This window comes from Saccopteryx leptura, chromosome 10, assembly GCF_036850995.1.
Source record: "Saccopteryx leptura isolate mSacLep1 chromosome 10, mSacLep1_pri_phased_curated, whole genome shotgun sequence".
Classification (NCBI taxonomy): domain Eukaryota; kingdom Metazoa; phylum Chordata; class Mammalia; order Chiroptera; family Emballonuridae; genus Saccopteryx; species Saccopteryx leptura.
In genome coordinates this window covers 9,827,732-9,854,408 of record NC_089512.1, presented here as the reverse complement: position 1 = coordinate 9,854,408, position 26,677 = coordinate 9,827,732, and the positions used below count along the sequence as shown (strand labels likewise).

The following is a 26,677-nucleotide window of genomic DNA, read 5'->3' as shown; positions in this document are numbered from 1 at the left end:
CTGTAAAAACAAAAGAGTGTTCTTTTCCAAGGTCTAAGTTTATCAGCTCTAAGGCGAACCCAATTCTAGAATAGGATTGTCGTCATAGCAGCTAAGCTGTAAGTGGGGTCTCTCCTGCTAGAGAAAAGTGGCCTCTCCCAGGAAATCCCTTTTATCCGTGAGCTTCTGCAGTGTGAGGACAGGGGTGTGTGGAGAAGACAGACTCTCAGGAGAGCCCGTGAGCACGTGCACCACGACCGTGTACAGCAGTGGGGGTGCAGGACACAGAAGTGTCCCCCCAGAGAGACCGTGGGTCCTCGGAGAGAGCTCTGCACTTCAGGAGACACTTGGGGCCCTTAATGAGAAGATCTGCTTTTGATAAACAGAGCTGTTCTTTCTTACTCCTCTGTCTCTATGACTGAGCACCTTGAGGGCGGGGCGGGTCAGGCTTGTCTTTGTGTCCCCGCTGCTGAGCCCTAGTTGGGCTCAGAGCATTCCTGCAGTCCATCAGTCCTCCCTGAACCAGTCCCAGGGACCCACAGCCCACACTGTTGGGGGGCAGGCCATGCTGGCCTGGTTCTTGTCATTAGTTTTATTCTCTGAGAAGCGGCAAGTGAGAAGAGAGAACCTTTTCTGCCGTTAGGGGCCTACCCTGCTGTCTGTAAGACGGGAGCATTTGGGTGGAAAAGAGTGGCCCTGGTTCTCGAAGCTGGGGCCCAGTGACCAATTCCTGCTTTGGGGCGATATTGAATTTTTCTTTCTGGGTATTTCCCGGCCACCCCCTTCACCCCCCCCACGGACAGAGGAGCAGTCATTAAAAATACATGCGATGCAGTTCTTTACCGGAGGCCGAATGCTGGTGTTTGATGCTCCCTGCCGGTGGGGCCCGGGGAGCCCCAGAACCTGGGCCACTTTGCCCCTTAGGTGGCCCAGTGGGCACAGCCCCTAGGGCCCCCCACCTAAAGGCTTTCATTTCTTTTAAAATAAGGAAAAAAAGGGGAACTTTCAGGATCAAAAATTATATTCACTTTTATTCAACACAGTCATAACATGTAATTTTTAGTGTCATCTTGGGAGGAGGGCGCGCCCCCAGTAAGGCCAGGGCCCCGAGGGCTCTCGGAAGCCGTCCTGTGCGGAGCCGCACAAACGCGGCAGTCCCCGTGGCGCGTGGGGTGGCCACCCGTTCCTGTGCAGGAGGAACGGGAGCTCTCTCCCTCCCCCCCAGTTCACAGGTATGAGCCGGCAGGACGCGTTTCTAGCCCTGACTCAGAAAGCCCGGAGGAAGAGAGTGGGCGGCGAGGTGACCAGCGATAAACTGAAGGACTGGCTGATCTCGCGGCAGCGCTACTGGGGCACACCGATCCCCCTGGTCCACTGCCCGGCCTGCGGCCCTGTGCCCGTGCCTCTGGACGACCTGCCCGTGACCTTGCCCAGCGTCACGTCTCTCACGGGCAAGGGAGGCTCCCCGCTGGCCCTGGCCTCGGAGTGGGTGAACTGCCCCTGCCCTCGGTAAGGAGCCGCGCCCGCCAGCCGAGACTCTGTCTGTGGCCCCGGCTCCCCGCCGGCCCTGGCCTCGGAGTGGGTGAACTGCCCCTGCCCTCGGTAAGGAGCCGCGCCCCCCAGCCGAGACTCTGCCTGTGGCCCCGGCTCCCCGCTGGCCCTGCCCTCGGTCAGGAGCCGCGCCCCCCAGCCGAGACTCTGTCTGTGGCCCCGGCTCCCCGCTGGGGTTTCAGACTCACTTTTCCCCTGAACCAACTCTGCTCCCTTTTTCTGAAACGCCCACCAGACTGTAAGTGTCAAGGGTACCTACCGTAGGTCTTTCTGGGACCTTTGAGAGAAGGGGCGGGGGTCTGGGGCCCAGCCACCGTGGTGATGGGCACCCTCGTCCCTCCTCTGGGCTGGGGGCAGCAGTGTCAGCTTACATCCCAGAAGCATCCCATCCAGCTGTGGTCGTAGCTTTCTGCGAGGCTGCTCTCTCCGTCTTACGCTCCCAGAGCCCCTTGGAGAGGAGAGAGTATTCTCTTCCCCCTTCCTTACAGTTTTCCCGTCTAGTGACTGTGGTCGCGGTGGAGACTGTATCACAGGGAGCAAGTAGAAGCTGCCACAGCCCGTGTGCCCGGGGGTTCACTCGTTAATACACTGAAATGTGGCCCTGGCCGGTTGGCTCAGCGATGGAGCGTTGGCCTGGCGTGCGGGGGACCCGGGTTCGATTCCCGGCCAGGGCACATGGGAGAGGCGCCCATTTGCTTCTCCACCCCCCCCCTCCTTCCTCTCTGTCTCTCTCTTCCCCTCCCGCAGCCAAGGCTCCATTGGAGCAGAGATGGCCCAGGCGCTGGGGATGGCTCCTTGGCCTCTGCCCCGGGCGCTGGAGTGGCTCTGGTTGCGGCGGAGCGACGCCCCGGAGGGGCAGAGCGTCGCCCCCTGGTGGGCAGAGCGTCGCCCCTGGTGGGCGTGCCGGGTGGATCCCTGTCGGGCGCATGCGGGAGTCTGTCTGACTGTCTCTCCCCGTTTCCAGCTTTAGAAAAGAAAAAAGAAAAAAAAAAGATAAAAAGAAATATGCCACATGTCCCTCTCCTCCTTTTGGAACTGGGGTTGTGTTTCTCTGTCAACTCGCTGGCCTGTCTCATAATGTTTAGGACACCTTATCAGCCCATTCCGTAAATAAATAACCCATGGCGAGCTCTGGAGTTTTCCTTCTTCCTTTGTTGGAAAAACCATTTTTCTCTACTTTATAGATCACGATGAGGAAGTTTTGAGATAATTTATTCCCCTGCCAGTACAGAGCTGAGTTACGAGGTTGGTAATTAGGTAACCACCCTTCAGGCTCAGGACTCAGACAGTAATGGGTTCAAGTCCTGGCCGGGCCTGTTAACTGGCTGTGTGGCCTTTGGAAGGTCACCTGACTTCTCTGAGCTTCAATTTCTTTGTCAGGAGCTAAATTAATCCCCTTGAATCTCCTTTCAGAAGACTACATTAACACATGTAATTCTGCACAGTAGCACCTACATTTAATAAATAGTGTTACCAACCTCTTTTTTGTGTGTGTGACAAAGAGAGAGACAGAGAGAGGGACAGATACGGACAGACAGACAGGAAGGGAGAGAGATGAGAAGCATCATTTCTTTGTTGTGACACCTTAGTTGTTCATTGATTTCTTTCTCATATGTGCCTTGACCAGGGGGCTACAGCAGACCGAGTAACCCCTTGCTTAAGCCAGTGACCTTGGGTCCATGCTAATGAGCTTTGCTCAAACCCGATGAGCCCGCGCTCAAGCCGGCGACCTCGGGATCTCGAACCTGGGTCCTCCGCATCCCAGTCCGACGCTCTATCCACTGCACCACTGCCTGGTCAGGCTTGTGTTACCAACCTCGTAGCTTCCTACCAGGCCCACAGCCCTCCTAGGTACTTCTGAGATTTGAGATGGGGCTTGTAGGCAGAAACCTAGGAAGCTCTGGACCGTTTTAGGATAAATGGGAGGTGGGGAGTGGCTCTTTCGCTGGTAACGTTTGTAAAGCCAGTATGGACTTATGAACTACTGCACAGATGCAAGAGATAAATGCAGCCCTCCTTTTGTTTAAAAATTAGAAACAGACTCCGAGCCCTTACATCCCAGATTAGCAGAAGATTCATCACTTCCTCCTGGGGCTCCTCAGGCCCCTCCTTGTCCTCCAAGAACCCCCGAGGACGTAACTGCCCACAGCGTGGTGTTTGGAGGGGTGGTCTTCTTGCTTCCATGCCTCAGAACGGAGCATCTGGAATCCCAGCTGAGTGTTTCCTGCTGTGGCTTCTCACTGCCACCAAGGGTGCCTGTTAGTAGCTGACAACCCGTCCCCTGCTGGTCCAGGCCTTGAAGGGGCTTCCACAAGGCTGAGCCCCTTCCTAGGCTGAGCCTGACTAAGGCCACCCTCGCTTGGGTCCCTCAAACTTGTGTGTGGCTTTTGGCACCTAGTTCCTTCGCTCCCGGGGCCACCACCCTCGAAACAGTCTTCACAATAGGTTCAGCCGCTGGGCCCTGTGGCACCCTCGTCCCCCTGGCATCTCTAGGCCCCGGGAAGAGGACTGCCTTGGCTTGTCAGCCCCTCACGCACCAGGGCTCTCCGTTTTCTTTTTTTTTTTTTTTTTTTTATTTTTTTTTTTTTTTTTTCTTTTCATTTTTCTGAAGCTGGAAACGGGGAGAGACAGTCAGACAGACTCCCGCATGCGCCCGACCGGGATCCACCCGGCACGCCCACCATGGGGCGACGCTCTGCCCACCAGGGGGCGATGCTCTGCCCATCCTGGGCGTCGCCATATTGCGACCAGAGCCACTCTAGCGCCTGGGGCAGAGGCCACAGAGCCATCCCCAGCGCCCGGGCCATCTTTGCTCCAATGGAGCCTTGGCTGCGGGAGGGGAAGAGAGAGACAGAGAGGAAAGTGCGGCGGAGGGGTGGAGAAGCAAATGGGCGCTTCTCCTGTGTGCCCTGGCCGGGAATCGAACCCGGGTCCTCCGCACGCTAGGCCGACGCTCTACCGCTGAGCCAACCGGCCAGGGCAAGCTCTCCGTTTTCTTCCTGGAGCAGTGGGTCTGTCCTCACCCTTCTGCTAGGAACCTGGGTTAGGCAGTGGAGGTGGGTTCACGTGTACTAAATAGCTCTCTGGAGGGGGCTTCCGATTCAGCCCACCGAGGGCCAATGTGGGGCTTCCTGCCCGACATCACCTGTCACAGCGGTGGGAGGCGGTGCCCACCGTGGACTCGCACCTGCTGGTATGACTCAGCCCCGGCACGCTCTGCCTCTGGGCCTCCAGAGTGATCTCCCTTCTCAGGTCCCCCCAGTGGGTTTCTGCACCCCGCCCCCTAGAGCAGAGCTTTTTTGAAAAAATGCCAGCACATCTTGCTACGTTGGGTTTTCAACTTCTCTCTCCGTAAATTGATTTGCCTCTTCAGCGTCACAAAGGAGGCCCTTGGCTGGAGGCAACCTTGACCTGCCGGAAATAGAAGTCACTGTGCAGGAGGGACACTCCTTCTCGTCTTGTCATTTTAAGATGTTAGATATTCTACCAGGTTAAATTTTGAGACATGGAGAATAAGGCTTTGAATTGTTAAAGGTCGAAACTCTTATTTTGTACGTTTCCATCGTTAGGCTTCCGATGCCAAAAGAGAGCTGTCTCTGAATTGTCTTTTCCTGATGTGGCATCGTTCACATTATGACATTTCAAGTTCATGCTAGTTACCATAGCTTTCTCAAAAGCTGGTGGGAAACTGCATTAATATTTAAAAGAAACCAATTGCTGAACTCCCTGTATTTCTTAGGTGCCAGGGAGCTGCCCAGAGAGAGACAGACACGATGGACACTTTCGTCGATTCTGCCTGGTACTACTTCAGATACACGGACCCCCAGAACGCGCACAGGTAGAGCCCTGTCGAAAATCTCCAGACGTGTCAGTGAGGGTCTTCCAAGAAGCGAACGCCCGTCGACGTGGACTTAGATGTGGGTGGGAGGCGTTTCCTGGGGGGGGGGGGGGAGCGCCTATGAAGAATGAAGGGTGAGGGAGGGCAGGGAGCGCCCTTAGACCGGGACGTGGGTCCCACAGCTGGGAAGGGAGCCAGGGAGGGGCGTGGCTGGGCAGGAAGAGCCTCGGACCACAGTGCAGCTCTGGGAAAGCCTCAGCCGGACCCATCGGAAGCCCGTGCGAGGTGCGAGGTGCGAGGTTCGTCCACTGGAGAGTCCCAAGTCATCTCCGCCTGGTCCGCGCCCTCTGGGACAGCGTGGACCCTGAGTGGATTTAAAGATGGGATTGCTGGGAGCTGTTGTGCCCTTTGTCACAAATCATGTAAAGGGAGAGCACATTAGATGATTGAATTAGATGCTTTACGGCCGAGGAAGTCAGTCCCGAGTACAAGAAAGATAAAACACAGGAAAAGGAAGGAAGTGCCGTCCTAATGCCCCATTGGCCCCGCGCTGACCTGCATTTATACGATTATAAAGACCTAATGTTATTCACTGAACTGGAAATAATGATGTAACTGTAGGAGGGTAGGAAGCAGAGAGTATGAGAGCTGAGAAACATCACCTCTTATCACACACAGTCAACAGTTAACATCTGAACCCGATCAATGAGCAAAGGGTATGCATGCATTTATAATAATTGCTAGAAGAACAAAGGATGGGGGGTGGTAAAGGAGTACGGGGCGGAGACCACTGTTTGGAACTGGGGACCTTCGGTGCTGGCTGCTTCTCCGCTATGTGCGTGTTTCCTGGTGGTGGGCTGTGGAGGGGGGGGCAGGGAAAGAAGGGGGCGCGAGCAGTGGGTGTATAAGCAGAGAATGAGAATGAAAGAAAACTATTGCAGAGCAAAGAAAAAAGAACTATTAGAAAAATAACTGTTCAGAGACCTTGCAGGCTTGCTCTTGTCTGTGGGAGGGCCGTTATTCTGAAAGCCTGCAGCCCGTGAATAAAAACGCCCCTTTTTCCTCCTTGGTTGTAAAATAATGTGTTTCCCCTGAGCCCGGCGCTCCTGCTCTCCCCCACCCTGCCGGGCAGCCTTGTAATTCTGGCATTTGAGTTCAGGCCGCCTGAGTGGGACCCGAGTAAACAGCAGCCAGCAAAGGCAGCAAAGGGGAGCCACCCGGGTGGCCCTGGCTGACCTGCAGAGGGGCCCCTCTTCTGGGCCTTCCTTCTGGAAGGGGCTGTGGGCATCCCACCCAGTTATAGCTGGCTTAGGGTCCAGGGGACTCGAGGCTTCTCAGAGAGGATGGAGACTGTAAGTGACAATGCTGGGCCCCTGCTCTCCTGGCGAGAGGCAGCCCCCCTCTGGGAGTGCCTGCATGCTCCTGGCCCCCACAGGGCCTGCACCCTCCTCAACACAGGCCAGGTCTCACTGGGGGGTCCGGCCAGATCCCCATCCAAGCTGTAGCTGCCCTCAGCATCTCAGCCCGTAATTTATCCCAAGCGTGTTTGGGGGCCGAGTCCCATCCTTGACTTCCCTCCTCTTCTGTCACCTGGATTAGCAGTTGGATTTCTCTGGGGAACCATTTTTTCACAAAGAAAAAAAGATTATTTTTTTTTTTTAATTTTACTAGAATTCTGGCAGAGTGACTGGAGGAGAGAGGACCAGGCTGCAGTCAGACGCGAGCACCTGGTGGGACAGGCTCACCTGCTTAGCAACAGGCTCTTGCTTCCAGCCAGAGCCAGCGCCAGCCGAGTCCGTGCTGGGGATGGGGGCTGTGAGCGTGGAGGGGGGAGAGCTCACACACACTTGAAACCATAGAGTCCGAATCCTCCAAAGGCAGAAGTGTACTTCATTGGATGGCCTCCATTGAGGGCACTCCCTTGGGAACAAAGAGGTCTGTCCCAGCCAGTGCTGTCTGTCCGTCTATCCCCCCCCCCTCCCTGCCTCCATACACACACGCCTCCAAGAGCCCCAGCCAGAAAATAGGGGGAAGTGGTGTTTGCGTCCGTTTGGACCGGGAAGTGTGGGGAAGCCTTTCCTTTAGGATCTCTGTGGACTGAAGTCTCTATTAGGTGAGAGTCCTCGGGCTCTTTTTTGACAGTTACCCCCTAAATTTTTCTATTGCATTCAGCAGCCATATACAAGCTCTTGCTGACTGTCTGCATTTAAAAAATAAGATTGAATTTCTGTTTTAAAATGACCATTTAGTGTCAGCATGATAGTCCCATTGTAATTGCCACATTGCCCCCTATTGGTAAGAACTTAAAATTTATCTTGATTTTCTATCACAATAAAAAATGGAAATAAATGTAGATATTTAAATGCATTGTACAGAAATACCTTTTTTTTTTTGCTGGTATATTTTCCTCTCATTTTCATTTTATATGAAAACTGCATTTGTTAAAATATGTCAGTAATGGCTTCTGAAACAGTTTTTATAAATTTTATAAATTAACACTGATCTGACTTATTTTTTCCCTCCTTTGTTATATAAGGTTTTCTCTTCCTATATTTTAAAAAGGAAATTGCTGGGGGTTTTTTTCTGACATAATTTATTTCAGGGCATATGCGAATTACAGTCAGTCTGTCTCACTTATACAGTTATAGCAAAGCAGGTTTTTTTTTAAATGCCCGTTTCTCTTCCAGCCCTTTCAACCCAGCGTTGGCGGACTACTGGATGCCCGTGGATCTGTACGTTGGCGGGAAAGAACACGCTGTCATGCACCTGTTCTACGCCAGGTTCTTTAGTCATTTTTGCCATGATCAAAAAATGGTCAAACACAGGTGAGCGTTTATGCTGCTTTGAAAAAAGAATTCAGTACCACGAACAGCATCTTAGAGCAGGTGCCAGTTCTGACGCTGAGTACATATATATGTGGCAGAAGAATTCTGTTTTTCAAGCATACTTTAGAGGTCACGGTCAGCCTTCACCGTTTGAAGTGCATTTCTCTTGCTTAATTGGTTGTAGCAGGTGGTGTTGCATGATCGCTTAGAATCTTGACTTCGGCTCTTCTCTGCTTAACTGAGTTAAGCAGCTGAGATTTTTGCTGGAGAGGCAGAGAAGAGCCGTTTATAATGTGATCCCACAGCTTCTTGTAGCTTCTCGTGTGCAGTCGAGTTGATCTTCTGGTCCCTCGGTGTTGGTGCTGTTTCTAGGCTTGACCATAGAGTCCTGTCTTTGATATATCACTCTAATGAAAGGATATAATGGCTTAAAAGCTTGGAATCACATTTTAAATCTGTCAATAATTTGTTTTCCTGTTGGCCTGTGATCTAGTCCCCATTATGTTCATAAAGACGTGTGTGTGCTTTTTCCCTGTGAAGTCTATCTCACATATATATATTTATGATATAATATATATGCTATATATGACAAATATATATATTCAATGTATTATGTAATTGAAAGAATAAATGAAATCCCATGCACCCCCTTCTCAGTTTAAGAAGCAGAGTGTTACAGCCTCCTTGGAAACCGCAGTGTGCTCTCTCCAATCCCGTCATTCCTCTTACACCACCACCCCCCCGGTCCAGCAAGCCCCTATCCTGAATCTTGAACTATTCATTCTCTTACTTTTCTTTATACCTGTATCACAATATGTTTATACATGTTTCTCAACAACACGTATCACGCTGTTTTCCTGCATTTGGACTTGTCATAAATAGAATCACAGCGCACGTATTCTGTCTCGCTTTCCCTGCGCCGCATTTCTGGGATTCGTCGCTGTCGCTGCTTGGAGTTGCCTCATTCCTGCCGCCCGTGGCTGTGTGGTGTTCCGTCATGGGGAGTGGGATTCTAATACAGACCTCAGCCGATGTGTCCGTACCCCCCACTGGTGGTCGTCGGGATGCTCTGTGCCGTTGAACAAAACTGCTGTGAGCGTTCTTGTACGTGTTTCCTGACCCGCGTGGCAGCGTTTCTCTGGGGTGGGTCCCTAAGAGGAGAATGGCTGAATTGCAGGGTTTGCACACGTTCTGCTTGACTCAGGAGCACCAGATTCTTCCAGACTGGTCGTACCGACCTGCCCTCCCGCCAGCAGAGACAAGGGCTCCCGCTGCCTTTCGTGGCTCGGTCCCACCGTTTCCCCACTGGCCGGCCGTGTCCTCTCCCTCGTGAGTCAGGTTTCCTATATGCGCAAGGGCCTGTTGAGAGGCTCTTCATTCCGTCCATGGGTCTGTTTGCTTTTCACTGTGCTAGTTACTTACTGCCTTTTTTTTTTTTTTTTTAATTTTACAAATCTTAATATTCAGTAAGGGAAGTCCTCCTTCTGTGTTCCTTTTCTCTAGGAGTGTCTAAGCTGTGACTGGGCCTTAGGCCTTCCGTGTAACTTTCAGATTCAGTCTGTCTAATTTCACAAAAGTACCTGATGGGAGTGTAGCTGGAGTTGCTCCTGTCCTTCCTCACTCTTCCTCCTTGCATCCCTGAGCCTAACATCTGATGTCTCATGCCTGTGTCTGAAATACATGCTTTAGAGCAGGCATCCCCAAACTTCGGCCCGCGGGCCGCATGTGGCCCCCTAAGGCCATTTATCCGGCCCCCCACCGCACTTCCAGAAGGAGCACCTCTTTCATTGGTGGTCAGTGAGAGGAGCACTGTATGTGGCGGCCCTCCAACGGTCTGAGGGACAGTGAACTGGCCCCCTGTGTAAAAAGTTTGGGGACCCCTGCTTTAGAGTGTCCCTAGTGTTCTTCAGTGAGGGCCCAACTCTTCGTTCTTACTTGTGAGTGTGCCAACTCTGACACGTTTAAAATAATGTTTTGGGGGGGTTTTTTTTTTGTTTGTTTGTTTGTTTGTTTATATTTTAGCTGGTTTTATCCCTGGTTTTCCATCAGGACAGTAAAACGGGGCTCGCTTGTCTGCCACACGCCAGGAGCAGTTCCTGGGATGTGTTTTCAGTTGCTGTTTGATGTGGTTCTTCTTTTTCTTAACACAACATCCTTTAGAATAGTTATTAGTTGCAGAGAAAAGCAAAATATCTGATTATCTCCCTGCTCAGATAACCCTTTTAAACAATTAAAAAATAAAATAATAAAAAAAGTAGTCTAAGATTAAAATCTTTTAACTATATAGAAAGGGAACATTGAAATCTCCCTCCTGGCATCCCAGCCTCCACACCCCCCCTCAGCCTGCTAACAGTTTCTTTTGGTTTATTCCAGAAAAATACTTTTCCTATCTCCATGTTTCTACTGATAAACTAATTTTTCACTGTTACATGTGTTACCCTTGTCTTTTGCTTTTTTGATTCATTAATCTATCTTGCTGATCTTCCCACATCAGCGTATAAAAAATCTCCTATTCCTGACAGGGAATTGATCCCGGGACTTCCATGTTCCAGGCCAACGCTCTATCCCCTGAGCCACCACCAGCCAGGGCCAAAAATCTCCTATTCTTTTTAATTTATTCATAGTATTTCGTCACACGAATATACCATCATTTATTTAAGCAGTCATCTATTCTTTCTACTGCTATTCCAAAGGTGCGGGGGGGGGGGGGCAGTCCAGTGACTGTCTATATTCTTGGCAGGTATTTGAAATCATCTCTGTCCGTTCAAGTCCTCAGACTGAGGAATCGCTGGGTGAAAGGGTTTGTCTATTAAAATTTTTGAGAGCTGAAAAATATATTACTTCTAAAATCTCTGTAAGGCAGACTCAAATCCAGATTCATGAAAAAAGCAGCAACAGAAAGTCCGACCTGTCCCCTTGCTCCGTGCATGCACACATGCATTAAAATTCCACTGTACAGAAAACTAATTTAGGATGTAAATTAAATACTTAAAGTAATTTTCTTCTCATTAGTCCCAGAGAGCTGGGACTTCATGTGTAAAAATAAACTGGTCTGCAGCCGGACACTAAACACATCAGCAGCATTAACCCTCCAGTAATAAATTAGTTAAAATCTTCGTACCTTGGGTTGCAGAATTTATGATTCTGCCTCGCATTTCTTATTTCTTCTCTATGGAAACCTTTGCGTCACTAGATAAAGATTACCCCTGGGATGGAAATCGTGTCCTGTTCCTGTCACAGTCTGGTGGATATTGAACACTTCTCCGTGAATATTTGTGTAAATAAAACTGAGTTGAACCCCTCGGTAGAAAGAGATAAAAGTTGACGTTCTTCAAAGGGAAGGGTTTCATCGGGAGAGGGAATCAGATAAAGGTTAAGCACAAGGGCCAAGTAACAACGTGGGAAACACCTCTGTCTCACGTAGGTCTAAAAACAGACACCGTTAAGTGTTTCTGGCCCATTTCTCCAGCCTCTCCGCGGGTATTTATGGAAGGAACAAATGAATCAATCAATTGCTCAATGGCTAACCCTGTTAAGGTATAGGACAGGGCCTGGGTGCTTTTATGACTCCTTCACGGTGGTTTAGAACTATATTGGAGGAGAAAATAGGGTTTGCAGCTTTCCGGCGTAATTTAAAAAATGCAGTTTGGGGAATGACTTTGGTCTGTTCCAATGGATCGCTGACCGGCTTCATTCACCATCACCTCCCAGGGAGCGCTGTGTGGCGTAAATTGAAGTCCGTCTGTGCAGTACTTGGGTTTATTTATTCATTTATTTATTATTCTTTAAAAGAGAATAGTTGATTCCACACCCTCCCACGCCCCCAAAAGGGAGAGACTTATTCTAAGTACTCAGAAGTTGGACCTTTTTGAAGAAGGAGCCGAATGTCACCCTCATCTGTCCCTCAGCACCGCAGTCAGGATCACCCCCTGTCACACGCACCGGGGCCACAGGACCCCAAGGACGATCTCTGAGCATCGTTTCTTCATCAGAGAGCTTTGGGTAGATGAAATGGCAATCACCCACGTCCTGTGGTGAATAATGCCGAACGTTCATTCCAATTAGGATTTTTGAGAGCCTCCCGACAACTTTACCCCCCCCCCCCGGTCTGGGAGGAGAAATTGAGGCCTGTCAGCCACCCACGTCTTTCTCTTTATTGGGCATTTCTTCTGAAATGCGTGTAAATCGGGGTGTCATGTCTGCTTGTGTATTTATTCCCCTGGAGCAGCGCCATCGTTCCCGGAGGGCGCTGACACTGCGGCCGGTCCACTTTTGGTCATTTCTCAGCCCCTCGGACGCTGTCTCAAGCAGTAGCTCTGGACTGGGGGCCCAGAGACCTCTGCCCCATGCTCGGTTGGGCCACTAGGGAGAATCTGGACGAGAAACCCAACCCCTTTGGTTCTCAGTGGCCTCATAAATGAAGAGTTCAGTGACCTCTGAACTCCCTCTTCACTCTGTAGTTCTGGTTAAATTTCTCCAAGTGCAAACAGCAAAGGTTTGAGTGGATCTAATCACCTGTCCTGTTTTCTGAAAGCGTCTGGCCCTTTCTCTCGCCACTTGCGCGTTTGGGTTTGCAGTTTGAATGTTCAGGTCTCTTTACCATTTCCAGGAAGCTGGCCTCCGGGTGGGGTGTGCCGGCACACTGGCCGGCAGGAGCCTTCCTTGTGGGTCTGAAACACCAGGTTAATGATTAAGCCGGAATTCATAGCTGCAAGAAATCTGCAGAAGAAAATATAAAACTGATCAAGAAGCATACTGTAGAATGTTTTCCTCACTGGCAGTCAGAGAAATACAAATTGCAGCAGTGAGAAGCTGTTTTCAGTAGCACAGGGGGCTGGGGTAAGGCGTCACTGCAGGAAGTGGTGTGGGACACCTTCCGGAAGAGCTCTGTGACAGGACATCGTGAGAGCTTACAGGGGTGCTCACTCTGGACACACTGATTGCACTTCTAGGAATCTGTCCTAGGGAAATGCTCAGAAATGCACACTTATGCACCAAAGTGTTCGCATTATTACTTCAAAGCTAAAATTGTTGGATTCAACCTACCTGCCCCAAATTGATGAGGAAGAGTAAACCAGGTATCTGCATGGAGGACTCTCATACAAGTCTTTAAAGTTACATTGCAAAGAACATTTAATAACACGGAGAAATGCATCTGAAGCAATGAGAAGTGAAGAGAGCAAGATACAAAATTGTAGATGGGACGAGATGACCGCTCTCTTCATCTGCTCCTGCGCAGATGTGAACGCACGCACTGTGTGAGGGGAAAGACTAGAAAAAGCTATGCCAGCATCTTGGCATGAGTTTTCTCTGGATGCTGAATTTCCTGATGATTTTATTAGGTTTTTCAGTGCGCTTCTGATTTTTTTCCATTTTTTACAATGATTATGTAACTTTATAACAGAAAATTTAAACAAAAAGGAAAGAGCAGTTTTTTACAGTATATATTCCGCATCAGGAAGATGTGCCAGGCCTCCTGGTGTGATTCCTGGGAGGGCTGGGTGTCAGCTTTGGCTGGACACCAGTCGGCACAAGGTCTTCGGGTCAAGCACGGATGCTACAGAAGGGCGCGTTGCAGCGGGGGCGGGGCGGGCTCGTCCCCGCTGACCTGAGACACGGAAGCCTTTCCTCTCCCTTCGTGAGGGACACTGTGACATGAGAGTCTCGGCAGTTTTTGTCGCTGCTCTTTAGTACAGCTCAGAGAGACACCAGGTTCCCCGAATGGAAATTCTCCCAGCAGTTTGCCGGCAACGAGGTGGGGGGCGCCAGAAGCCGCTGCTCCCCTGAGCAGCCCCCTGCTGACCCCGAGAGCTCGGCCGGCCCTGGGCCCCCGAGCTCCCTCCCGCCCCACTGCTTACACCGGCGACAGGGCTCCTGGGAGCAGGGAAAGGAAGGCAGTAGAACGGCATTGTAAGAAGGAGCCATGGCTGATTACTTCAAAACTGGCTAATGATGTGAACAGGATGGTCCCGGACACGGTGATGAGGAAGAAGAGGAAGGTGAACTTAATCTGGAAACTCCCTGCTAGAAGCTGTTTTCAGAGATCCATGGCTTCCTGTTTCCTGTTCTCCAGACCTACACAGCCGCCTGACCGGGCCCGGAGAGTGGGCAGCAGGCTCTCTAGGGCTTCCTAAGTAGCTCAGGGTCATACACGGTGACTGGTTAGGGCTCTGGTGAGATTCCTGTAGCCACATCTTGGTTAGTATATTCCTGGTTATGCGACGGTTTTGATAAGGGTGCTCAAAATAGCCTTATCAATCTGTGTTCTGAAACTCCTGGTTTATCCTGTTAATTAGCAACCCCTCACACCCCACCCTCCCTCTCTAGTTTCTTCCTCCGCTCCCCCCACTTCCCCCCACCACCACCTCACTTCTTTCCTTTCTCAGTGGGGCAGAGGGGCCTTCAGTGACCAGCAGGTATCAGTTGTAATTTCTGAATTAGTGCAGCCCCTACAATCCCGGAAACACGGGGTTCGCCACTCCGCTGGCCCGTGGCCGTGCGTCAGTGCACGCAGCGGGATCCACCTGCAGCCGCGGTGCCGAGCGAGGGGAGCGCTGGCCCGGAGGAGAAGGGCACTAATCTGTGCTCCTGCAATGGAGCCATCTGGGGCCGTCCCCCGGGCAGAGGCCCCACGCGATGGTCCCCCAGTCAGAAGGGCTTTGTCCGTGCTTTGGAGCTGCAGGTGTTTCACTTTCTTTTAAAGTCCCTGCTATACACAGTCACTGTGAAGATTGAATAACCCAGTGGCTTTTACGAGTTTGTTCCCAAGTCCAATTTGTTGAGTAACTGAATGAATAAACAAGGCACGTTACTCCAGTCGTGTATCTTGGTAATGAACGTTACTAGGCAAGGTGGTGTGTGACCTCTGCTCCAGCAGGACTGGGCTCCGAGTCCGGCGTGGCCCTTGATGTCCCCTCGACCCTCATTCCCACGCACCACCCTCCTCCGGGTCACCTTGGTGCCTGCTCCTCGAGGTGTGGGCTGTTATATAGGAGACGTCTCTGGCCGCCCGTTTCACTGGTGAATTGCCAAGGGCTCGGTACCAGCTGCTGCTCAGATGTGTGTTGAGTCGGTAAACAATGTGACTCCTGGTTTAGAGGCAAACTGCATGTGGAGGCGGATGTGGCCAGCTTCAGGCAAGAAGAGAGAAGCAGATTCCCACGGCCCCATGGAGCACCCGTGGGGCCCTGCAGGAGTCGGGGCGGAAGGTCCCTGGGGAGTGGGCAGGATTCCAGGAGCCAGAAGCACCCCTTCCCTACTGTGACACGCCACGCAGACTCTCCAAGGCTCTCCCACTCCCATTCCCTGGTTCTTGCTGATCCTGCTACAAGCGTGAGGTGGCCAGAGTGTGAAGTCTTTGAACTCACCCCTCCCTGCAAGAGGGTCACAGCCCCAGCTGGAAGCCATAACACCCAGTGTCTGCCCTTCATTCACCTCTTTCTTCCTTCACCCCTTGTCCCCCTCCACCTTGTCCCCATCTCTGTCCAGCAGCAGGTTTATTTGTTCAGGAGACAAACTTGATTTAGGTCAAACCAATGAACGTTTATTGAGCATCTACTGTGACCCAGGCACTGGGATGGGGTCTTCAGGGATTTTTCTCCTCCTGCTCCTTCCTCACGGGAGGAAGCCAGACAGGGACACAACTCACCTGGGCACACAATAAAATGTAGTGTCTGCAAATGCACTTATAGGTACCACACTGGCCAGAGGACGCGACGTGCCTTCCCGGTGGAAGTGGCATTTGAGCTGAGCCTGGAAGGAGTAGAGACCTGACAGATGGACAGTATTTTGGTTTTTTGTTTGGTTATTTTTGTGACAGAGAGACAGAGAGAAGAACAGATAGGGACAGACAGACAGGAAGGGAGAGACATGAGAAGCATCTGTTCTTTGTTGCGGCACCTTAGTTGTTCATTGATTGCTTTCTCATATGTGCCTTGACCGGAGGGCTACAGCAGAGCCAGTGACCCCTTGATCAAGCCAGCGACCTTGGGTCCAAGCTGGTGAGCCTTGATCAAGCCGGATGAGCCCGTGTTCAAGCTGGCGACCTTGGAGTTTTGAACCTGGGTCCTCTGATGCTCTATTCACTGTGCCACCGCCTGGTTAGGCCAGATGGGCAGTTTTTATAGCACTTCAGGGAACAGTGTGAGGGAGGACATGGAAGCACATATGAGCAACACATGGAAAGAACAGAGGGCGTGAAAGAAGTCCTTGGTGGCCAAGCTAAGGATTGGGGTTTGATTGGGAAGGAATTGATCTTCAGATATGACTAGACTCTCCTTTCCCCCCCAGCTGAGGGTGCCCGGGCATTGGTTTGGGCCAGTGAGAGCCCAGACTGGCTCCCCGAGAGCAGGGTGTACTCTGCCCACCAGGGTATCCCCAGGGCCTGGCTTAGCATCAGACACGCAGGAGGCGCTCTGTAAACACCTGTTGAATAAAAAAATGCTAAGTTTCATGTGGTGACTCTGCTTTCTGAGGACATGGTACTAAGAAGAACTTGAGGTTCAGTCCGAGTCGGCCAGGAGGAGCTGCCAGGGCACCGGAGCGGTCCCGCCACCCCTGCTCCAGGGGGCACTGCAAGACAGCCCTGCAGCCCGCCAGAGCCAGTGGGCTCAGCCACCAGCTGTGTTGTTGTGATTCAGAAAGTAAGACTTGCTGGTGTGACCAGCAGGCCTTGTCTTGGTGCCCGCAGGGGCTGGTGACAGCTTCCCCTGTGGGCACGCCCCTGCCTGCCTCACTCTGAGAGGGTTAGAAGTGGTTCTGGAGCAGACAGGACTCGCGGTGGTGTCAGCACCCAGGCTGGTGGTGCTCCTAGAAGTGGGGTTGGGGCGCCCTCTGGAGGCTGGTCACATGCTGGTCTGGACCTTAAGAGGTTGGTCACATGCTGATCATGGACCTCAAGAGGTTGGTCACATGCTGGTCTGGACCTACCCAGTTACACCAGTGTGTTTATGTTGTGAAAACTCATCAGGTTTTACTCCTAAGATTTATACGCTTTTCAGTATGCGTGCTGAACTTCATTTAAAAGTTTACCTTTTTTTGAGGCGTGAGGAGTGCAGCCTTCGGCAACCTGCTGGAGTTCTGCGTGGATACGGGCAGGTTGCAATTCCGCCCATTGCTGGCAGGTGGCGGTGTGGCGCCACCTGATAAACTGCAGCCGAGAGCAGCCTTCCTGTTTCTTCGCCCACCCCTCTGGAGGATTAAATCTCTGGGATCTAGATTATCCCCTCCCTCCTGCCATCCCAAAGACACGTTTTTGTGTTTCTTTTTTTTACATTTCTGTTAAGAATGACCAAAGCCATGGACTCTCGGTGAGAGCCGAGAGGAAGGACCCTCAGAACCTGCGCAGGAACCCCAGAGCCTAAGGCGGCAGCAGATGCGCCCTCCGGGCACCGGCACAGCCGGGAGTTACGGTCTGTTTCTCTCGCGTCAGGCAGCAGCATGGACACACGCGCACGTGCTCATGGCGAGGTTTTAAAATTCGAAGGGCCAGGACTTCTTTTTTTTCTAGCTGACCCTCTTTCCTGCTCCATCTCTCTGTTCCGCTCTACTCCCCCCCCCCCCCCATCCCCAAATCCACTACAAAGTTTCCTTCAAACCACCTCTGTCCACACGGCCATGGGACGGGGACTGCACAGTGTAGACAGCAGGGACCTGTCCAGCCGCCTTCGTGACCGAGTTCATCTAAGTCAGACCACCCTGGTGCCCAGTGAGAGCCTGTGAGATGAGCCAAGCCAGCCCACCGCCCCCACCACGGGAGCTGGACTTGTGCCCTGTTTGGCCTCTTTGAGCCTCTAAATAAAAGCCACTCTGTGTACATGAACTTGAAGCCCCGCGGGGTCTGCACATTGGAAGGGACGACAGGCAGCCGGCGCCGCATGCGCAGGACATCACTGAGTCTCCCGTGGGAGTCCCGGTAAACGTGGACTAGGACCCGCGGTAGCAGACCCGTCTCCACAGATCCTTCTTTGAGTTGGGAGCAGCTCCTGCTCGCCTGCTTCGAGGCTGAACCAGGTGGATGCTCCCGAATAAACCGTTTCAAATCTGACAAAGTAATTCAGGGTGAGGGTCACCCTAGACTTGTCCTCTTTAGAGAAAAATGTTTGTATTTGACTGTTCAGCCAGTAAGGGTACGACTAAAACTACTCTTTAAAAACAGGCGTGGTAAATAAATTATAATTCTATATTATAAAACACTAGATAGGCGTTTAAAAATGAGATAGATCTGTATAGACTGTTGTGGGGGAAAAAAATCATTCATATTGTTAAATAAAACAATGTACTTTATGGTTCCATTTGATTTAAACCCCCCTCCCCCCCAATCTCGACATCCATGTACATGTATATACAGGTTTGTGTGGGAAAGGTATTGAGAAAAGTCTCCAGGCTTGTCCAGGATATTCATCAGACTGTTAAGAATAACTGCCTCACCCTGGCCAGGTGGCTCAGTTGGTTAGAGTGGTGTCCTGGTAACACCAAGGTTGCATGTTCGATCCCTGGTCAGGACACCTACAAGAATCAACTCATGAGTGCATGGATAAGTGGAACCACAGATCATTGTTTCTCTCTTTCTCTCTCTAAAAATAAATAAGTAAATAATTTTAAAGATTTTTAAAAGGCCTGACCTGCGGTGGCGCAGTAGGTAAAGTGTCGACCTAGAACACTGAGGTCACCGGTTCGAAACCCTGGGCTTGCCTGGTCAAGGCACATATGGGAGTTGATGCTTTCTGCTCCTCCCCCCCTTCTCTCTCTCTCTCTCTCTCTGTCTCCTTTCTCTAAAATAAATAAATAAAATCTAAAAAGAAAAAAAAAAGCAGTTAAAAAAAAGATTTTTAGAAATGAATGCTTCCTCAGAGGGAGGAGTTGGCCTAGAAAGAGGTATGTAATGTCTGATGAAGAGAAGGGGTGCATTCATGCATAACTCGTATGATTTAAGAATTCCTAAAGACTGTAAGCAGGCTCTGTGTGTAAGGTTAAGGGAAAAGGAAGCAGCTTGAACAGAGCCCCAGCTCGAGCCCCTCTGTGCCCTCCTGGGCCCGTCCCTGTGCCGGACTCCGCAGGCAGCTGGCATGCATGTCTGGAACTTACAAGTCTTGTCATGCAGTCATTTCACTGAGTCTTCCCAACAACCCTCTGAGGCAGATGTTCACGCCCCCACTCACGGGTAAGCGAACTGATGCTAAGAGCAAGTGAGTGACTTGCGTGGCCCGTGGAGTTCATAGAGGGGCAGAACTGACACCCAGAGCCAGGCCCCTCCCCTCTGAGCCTGGGCTCTTTCCACTTTGCCACAGGGGGAAGAAGCTAGCACCTGCTGGTGTGACTTAATTTCCTTACCACTTATGTAGAAGGACCCATTTGTTCAAGTGGGTTTGCAAGTGGCATTGCTCAGCCTCCCTGTGTTCCGGGAGGGTGGTTCTCGCCATCCACCCGCAGGGATGCTTTGAATCCCTACCCACCAATTTTCTTCCTGTTATCTTTTCTCAGAGAGCCTTTTCATAAGCTGCTGGCCCAAGGCCTCATTAAGGGGCAGACATTTCGCCTACCATCTGGTCAGTATCTACAGAGAGAGGAAGTCGATCTCACAGGTAAGAATGGCCCATCCGTTCCCATCCAGGTACGTGCTAACAACCGAGGCCAGGCCTGAGAGTCATTGATGAAGGCCTTGGCTGGGTGGAGAAGCCAGGAGAGGGACCTGTTGGCCTCCTGGTCTCTAAGCCTCAGCTCGCTCTGGGCTGGCGCCCCCTGCAATCCGGACTGGGTGAGGCTGTCTGCTCCTCAGCCCCGTCCAATCCAGTTTAAATGTTAGCTTCCGGAAGGCTGTTTGTTCGTTTGTATGTTACACAGGGCCAGCTTGGGCATCACCTCCTGTCCTTGCATGTGTTTGACAGTCCCTCTCAGGGACAGAGCCCTCTGACCCAAGAGACGCCCTGAAAACCCAGGGGCACCTCCCTCCTTGCTCCCGCAGCCCCTGGAGTGCCCCAAGTGCCCTGTCTAGCACGTCCCTGGTAGAAGCCCCCTGATTCCCCAGACGCCCCTCTCCTCCCTGCTGTCCCGAGCCCTTCCCTCCGCCCTGTGTCCACTCTTCTCCAGAGGGGGCTCCTTTTGCTGCTCATTAGGTGGCGTGATGAGGATGTGTCGTGTGCACCCAGCATACAAAGTGAATGACGCATTAGAAAATGGGGCGGGGGGAGTACAGGCAGGCACCTGTGAGGAAAACTCCCAGTGCTCTGGCCATGACGTTTTTTAGAAAAATCAGCACGTAATGGATGAGATTAGGTCAACCCAGCACCCCTCAACTGGTCGGCAGCTTCTCACACCGCACACTGGAGAGGAGGGTCAGGGGGAGGCAGTCGATGAGTCACCTAGTTAAAGCAGGGACATGTCGGGTTAGGAATGGTCACCACGGGAGAAAAAGAAGCCGCAGAAGCAGAAATTGGCAGTGTTTCTCCAACACGGGCTAGAGGGGACGGACAGGAGCTGAACCGGGGCGTGTAAGTTCCAGCTGGGAGTGCTCTCCGTGTGACGGCGGGGCTGCCCGGCTCAGCTGTGCGGGTCTGGGCACCGCATAGAGGTGCCAGCCGGCCGGGGAGGAGAGCGAGGCCTGCCGTCCAGCCATGTGCCACACCGTGCACCTCGGGGCCACATCTGCCAAGAGAGGGCACCTTCTTCTAACTTATCGGTTTCTCGGCCCAGGAAGATGCCTTTTTCCTGATTTGCACAAGAGGGCTGGACAGGCGGGCCGCAGCCCCAGGGCGTGTACAGAGGGGAGGGGCAGCGGCTCCCTGGGTCTCTCTGGGCCAGTGCAGAACGCGTCCTGCTGCTCTGATGTCACCGGGCCGCACATGTCACCGGGCCGCACAGTGTGGTGAACAGCTTTCCCCTAACGTGGATCAGCAGGCCAGGCCGCCATCTGCGTAGCAGGTGTGCCTGTCATGAAGTACAGACTTGGCTTTGAGGGACATACGTCAGTCCCCTGGGAGTTTGGTTGCTATTGGAGTCAGGGATTATTTGGCTGGAAGGGACAGAAACCCGCCCAAAGGCGGGTTTAGCACAAGGATGTGGGGGCATCACCCAAACGCAGCTGCAGGAAGCAGCCACCTCAGCACACGTGGGGAGTCGCCAGGCCCTGCTCTCGCCTCCCTCCGTCTCGGGCCCCCGGTTCCTCTTCCTGCCTCTCTGCTCTCCTGCTGTTCCCAGGCTGGGACTCTGCTCTCCCCTAATCTGAGTTTACAAAGCGGCCTTGGGAAACCACCATGCCAAGTCCCAGCCCATCTCTGTAGGTCTTTTTTTCTTTTTTTTAAAGATTTTATTTATTGATTTTAGAGAGTGGGGGTGGGGGACTGAGAAGCATCAACTCGTAGTTGATTGCTTCTCATATGTGCCTTGACCTGGCAAGCCCAGGGTTTCAGCCGGCGACCTTGATGTTGCGTGGGAATGTTCTATCCACCGCGCCACCACAGGCCAGGCCGTCTCTAAGTCGTTAGGGTTCTAGTGCCCAACAACATCAAAACAGAGCTTCTGTTTCTTAGTTCCAATTCCTAAGAAAGAGGATTAGCTTTGTCACATGTCCTTTCTGGTCCCAGCCACTGGGGCTTGGCAACAGGGTCACCTCATCCAAACATGGCCATGTAAGGCCTCCTCCGTCAGCACCAGCTGGACCGCTGGTGTGTGGGTGGGAAGGAGATACTTTCAGAAACAGGGCGTGGCAGGCTGGGGCCGTGGTGGGACCCCACATTCAATGTGAGCCCGGTGAATTTACTCCACGGGCCCTGACAGTGTGAGATCATATTTTGGTGACATGGACACCGAGGCCAGGCCCAGAGGTGACGTGACCTCTCAGGGTGCTTTGCTGCTCTGAAGCCCCCACTGGTCAGCTGCCAGCTTTCGTGGGAAACCCTGAATCCACCAAGAAAACAGGAATTGTACATGAGTCCTTCTCATTTTTTTCCTTTCTTTTCTCTCTTTCTATAAGGAATTTACTTTCATAAAGGGGAAACTGCTTTGTCTTATTTTGTGGTTGAGGAAAAAAAACCATCACAGGCCGTGTTAACTGCTATATAGTCACGAAAGAAAGATTTGTGGTGGGAGGCGGGCCTCATTTATGTAGACTTGTGTATAACGTAACAGGGAGGGGGAGAAAGAGGCCTGTTGAGTGAGTGAGTGGAGTTCCTCCCGTGGGCGTTTGTAATTGCTTGCCCACTGTTCCCTTACTGAGTGTGTGTTCACAGAATCAGTCTGGAGTCACACACGCTGTGCCCATGTACTGTTTTGGTGCCCAGGTTCTGTCCCTGTCCATGCGAAAACGAAAGAGCCGTTGGAGGTGACGTGGGAGAAGATGAGCAAGTCCAAGCACAACGGAGTGGACCCCGAGGAGGTGGTCGAGCAGTACGGCATCGACACGGTCCGGCTCTACCTGCTCTTCGCCGGCCCTCCGGAGAAGGACATCCTGTGGGACGTCAAGAGTGAGTCACCTGCGCCTTCCTGACCCGCCCCCTTCATGGTCTGCCTGGGACGCCAGAGGAATTTGGGGAAGCGCAGGTCTCTGCGGAGGGGAGGACGCTAGACACCATCAGTCCTGTGGAGCGAGAACCCGTTCGCCCAGGATGGCACCATTCACAGCCCGGTGTTCTCAGACAAATGCACCTCCAGATCATGTGGGGAGCTCACTGGCCTCACGGGGTCCCAGTCCTCACCCCTGCCCCGCTGACACGGCCCCCAGGGCAGGCCAGGAGCCTGTCTCCTACGAGCCTGCAGTGCTCTGATCCAGGCTCCCCGGGACCCAGCTTAGGGACCTGTCCTTGGAGCCAGACTGCCATCCGCGCTGCCCCTAGGCCTGCTCTGGTCCCCAGCGGCCAGTCCCCTGTTGATCTGCCCTGAGAGGTTTTTTCCTAGAACAGCGTGGTTCACCAATCCAGAAGTCCCACCCGGGGCCTGGTCCTGACGTTCCCGTGAGCTCTTCAGTCGCCACGGCAACCTCCAGAGCCCCTCAGGGGAGGTTGTCTCCGCAGAGTTGCTGAGCTCTAAAAGGGCATGAAGCAGAATAAATAGTGCAAATATTACAAGTTACATACTTACAAAGACTATGTCATAGAATATGTGAAGTAATCGGGAGCTCTTTGAATAAACTGTCCATCGGCCGCTCACTTTTCTTTAGTGTGAGTGCCCCCCCCCCCCTGTCGTCAGGGGAAGACTGAGCAGACGCCTGGGTCACGTTTAGTTGACAGACAACCCGTTTCCAGTGAGAAGAGTGCCCAGAGCAGGGTCACAGAGAGCCCTGGGACCAGCTGAGTTAGGACCCCTGGGCGTACTCAGTGCAGCCCTCTAAGCACAGCTTCCGCTGCCTGCCCCTCCCTGCAGGGCGGCCTCCAGGTCTCTGTTTCTAACCAGCCTTCCAGAAGGTCCTGCTGTGCATCAGGCTTAAGAACGCCTAGTCCGGTGACCAAACAGTAAAAGGCCTTAATGCGACCAACCCTGTGACCGAGGGCACAAGATGCAGAAAAATCAGATTAGCCGCCAGATCTGACGAACATACGAAATAGGTGACACACACGCATCTGGCCAGGGCAGGGGTTGTGTTAAAACGTCTCGTGCGTGCGGCATTCCTGCTCCCCGCGCGGCCTGCGACGGCTGCCACTGCGTGTTACCTGCCCAGGTGAGACGAGGAGCTTGCCCAGCGGAAGTCAGCTGTGTCTCCAAGCACGCCGTTAGTGCCACAGACACTTCCGTCCCAGCGAGCTTTCTCCATCAAGGAGGCGGCGCAGTGTGCACATTGTGGCCCAGGCTCCTGAGCTCGCCGTGGGCCGGGAACAGTCAGTGGGCAGTGCTATGAGCAGCTCTGCTGTCCAGTGTGCAGAGCATCTGGGGCCCTCAGAGCTGAGGGACTCCGTCCTGGTCCTAGTTCCCAGACGCTGGAGGCCAGGGAGGACCCTCCCGCCGGCCCAGGGCGAACGCATCGGCGCAGTGGAGTGGGCTTTTCTTGGCTCAGAAACGACCAGGCTTGGCCCTGGCCAGTTGGCTCAGTGGTAGAGCGTCGGCCTGGCATGCAGGAGTCCTGGGTTCGATTCCCGGCCAGGGCACACAGGAGAAGCACCCATCTGCTTCTCCACCCCTCCCCCTCTCCTTCCTCTCTGCCTCTCTCTTCCCCTCCCGCAGCCAAGGCTCCAATGGAGCAAAGATGGCCCGGGCGCTGGGGATGGCTCCATGACCTCTGCCCCAGGCGCTAGAATGGCTCTGGATGCAACAGAGCGACGCCCCGGATGGGCAGAGCATTGCCCCCTGGTGGGCGTGCCGGGTGGATCCCAGTCAGGCGCATGTGGGAGTCAGTCTGGCTGCCTCCCCGTTTCCAGCTTCAGAAAAATACAAAAAAATAAAATTAAAAAAAAAAAAAAGAAACAACCAGGCATCCTCACGGGTCTCCCTTTCTCTCTCTCTCATGTGCTGACACTGACCTCAGCCGACGCGCTCCCCGGCGTGCTGAGGTGGCAGCAGCGCCTGTGGTCCCTGGCCACCCGGTTTATCGAGGCCCGGGCTTGTGGGGAGGTCCCCCAGCCACAGCTGCTGAGCGACGCAGAGAAAGCCGAGGCCCGGAAGCTCTGGAAGTTCAAGAATGAGGTCATCTCTCAGGTCAGACACTTTCCAGGGGACACCGGTCGATTCTGTAACCAGCCCTCGAGGTCTGTGTGGCCGCCTTCTCCCACAGTGGGCCCTGGGGTCCTCTTTCGGAGGATGGTGGCCCCATTTGCCTTGAGTAATCAACTCTACTGCTTTGCTATTTCGCCATGGCAAAGCGGACATTCTCGTGGAAAGACTTGGTCTCGGGAGATGGCCCCCTCGAGGCCCACGTTTGTCCCTCCTGGGTCTCAGGAAGCTGCTGGCTTCCCATGTTTCCACTCCTAATGCCTCCAAGCAGAGAGCCAAATTCAGGGTCACGCTGATGGCACACCGTGTATCGTACATCAACAGAGACAGAGTTTGAGAGTTGAAAGGGGCATGGGGAGACTCTTCTATAGTCTCCTCATTTTACAGATGGGGACAGAGATGAGGCGCAGAGGGGTTGATCATCTCGTAGAAAGTCACACAGCTAGTGAGGAATCAAGAGAGCAGAATCCAGGTCCCCTGATGCTCAGCAGACTTGAGGGGACTTGCCCACTCAGTGACTGTTACACAATATCCCTGTGAGTTATTGTGGGTTAATTTTTGCAAATAAATGACTTACTCGTGTTACCTTCTTAGAGAATAGTATATTATTATCTAAATCATTTAAAAAGATTCTTTGTTGCTAACAAAACCATTAAAACAGTTTTGGTCATTTGTCTCCTATAATATAATGACATTTGCCTTTTTAAGAACTTGGTGAAAAGAATGTCGTGTCTCCGAAAGAAGGCCTTTAGGAAACCCGAAGCCAGTTTTAATGGGTACCAGACACCCCAAATGCTCCTCGGGCTGACTTTTTTTTTTTTTTTTAATGTGCTGATTCCAACTTATAAAGTCAGCCAGGGTCACATATCTGGTAGCTGGTGCCATTGAAGGATCAGGGTGTTTCCTCTCTGGTCTGTATAACCCGAAGCAGCCCTGGGTCCAGCATGGTCCCGTTTGGTGACACTTCCTCAGCTCTGTGTTCACCCTCTGTCCTCTGGTGTGGGGCCCCGAGCGCTGAGCGGGGCTCAGTGAGCTGAGTGAGGCCTGAAGGATGGTTCTCCTGCCGCATAATTTCTCTCGGGACTTGGCAAGCTCTTCTGTTCTGTCAGGTAATAGAATCGGGTTATTTCAACAAGTCGGGAACTCTTGACATCTTAAAGATGTGTTATTTTTCTGTGTCCTTGCCCGTGGCCAAAAGTGAAAAGGACACAAACAGGAAAAAGCTGACAGATCATATTCGTGTTCTCATGTCCACTCCGTATTTGAAAGTGAGAGACTAACCTTGTCCCCCACACTGATGACCTTCCTTGTGGATTATTAAAGCCATGTGACGGAGGAGAGGGGGCGCTCTTTACCCCGCCTCCTGTTTACTGTTGTCTTGGTGTCTGCTCATCAGTGGTCTTGCCCCCTCTTGGGTGTTTTCTTAAGGATCTGCTGTGAGAAACAACACTGCCCCCCCCCCCTCCCGCTGTCGGGGCGAGGGCCGACCCCGAGTCATGGAAACAGCACCTACACGAGCTTAAAATGCTTTGTGCTGATAGAACATTACAGTGATTATTTGAGATCGTGAATATATCTATAAATACCTATGATTGCATTTAGTTAATTTCACATTTTTGGATAATTTAGTGGGGATTTTGTGTGTGTGTGTATGTGTGTGTGTGTGTGCATGTGTGTGTATGTATGTGTGAAAAGCTTAAATAAATGAATTTTAGTAATAATTCAACTTCTTCCTATAGGTGACCGCCCATTTCACAGAGGACTTCTCACTGAATTCTGTGATCTCTCATCTGATGGGACTGAGCAGTGCCCTCTGGGTAGGTGGCCTGTCTGTCCTTCTTTGCTGGCA

General features: G+C 52.3%; 1 protein-coding gene across 3 annotated transcripts in view; it reads left to right on the top strand.

The window, feature by feature from the left end:
- The window catches only part of LARS2 (leucyl-tRNA synthetase 2, mitochondrial), a 126,353-nt gene that overhangs the window by 83,594 nt on the left and 16,082 nt on the right, over positions 1-26,677 (top strand). For all 3 annotated transcript variants that reach the window (XM_066351259.1, XM_066351257.1, XM_066351258.1), the window contains exons 12-18: positions 1,205-1,488; positions 5,270-5,368; positions 8,056-8,193; positions 19,675-19,775; positions 22,470-22,652; positions 24,644-24,813; positions 26,568-26,645. In XM_066351259.1, the coding sequence (XP_066207356.1) occupies positions 1,205-1,488; positions 5,270-5,368; positions 8,056-8,193; positions 19,675-19,775; positions 22,470-22,652; positions 24,644-24,813; positions 26,568-26,645 (1,053 nt within the window). The remainder of the gene's footprint in view (positions 1-1,204; positions 1,489-5,269; positions 5,369-8,055; positions 8,194-19,674; positions 19,776-22,469; positions 22,653-24,643; positions 24,814-26,567; positions 26,646-26,677) is intronic.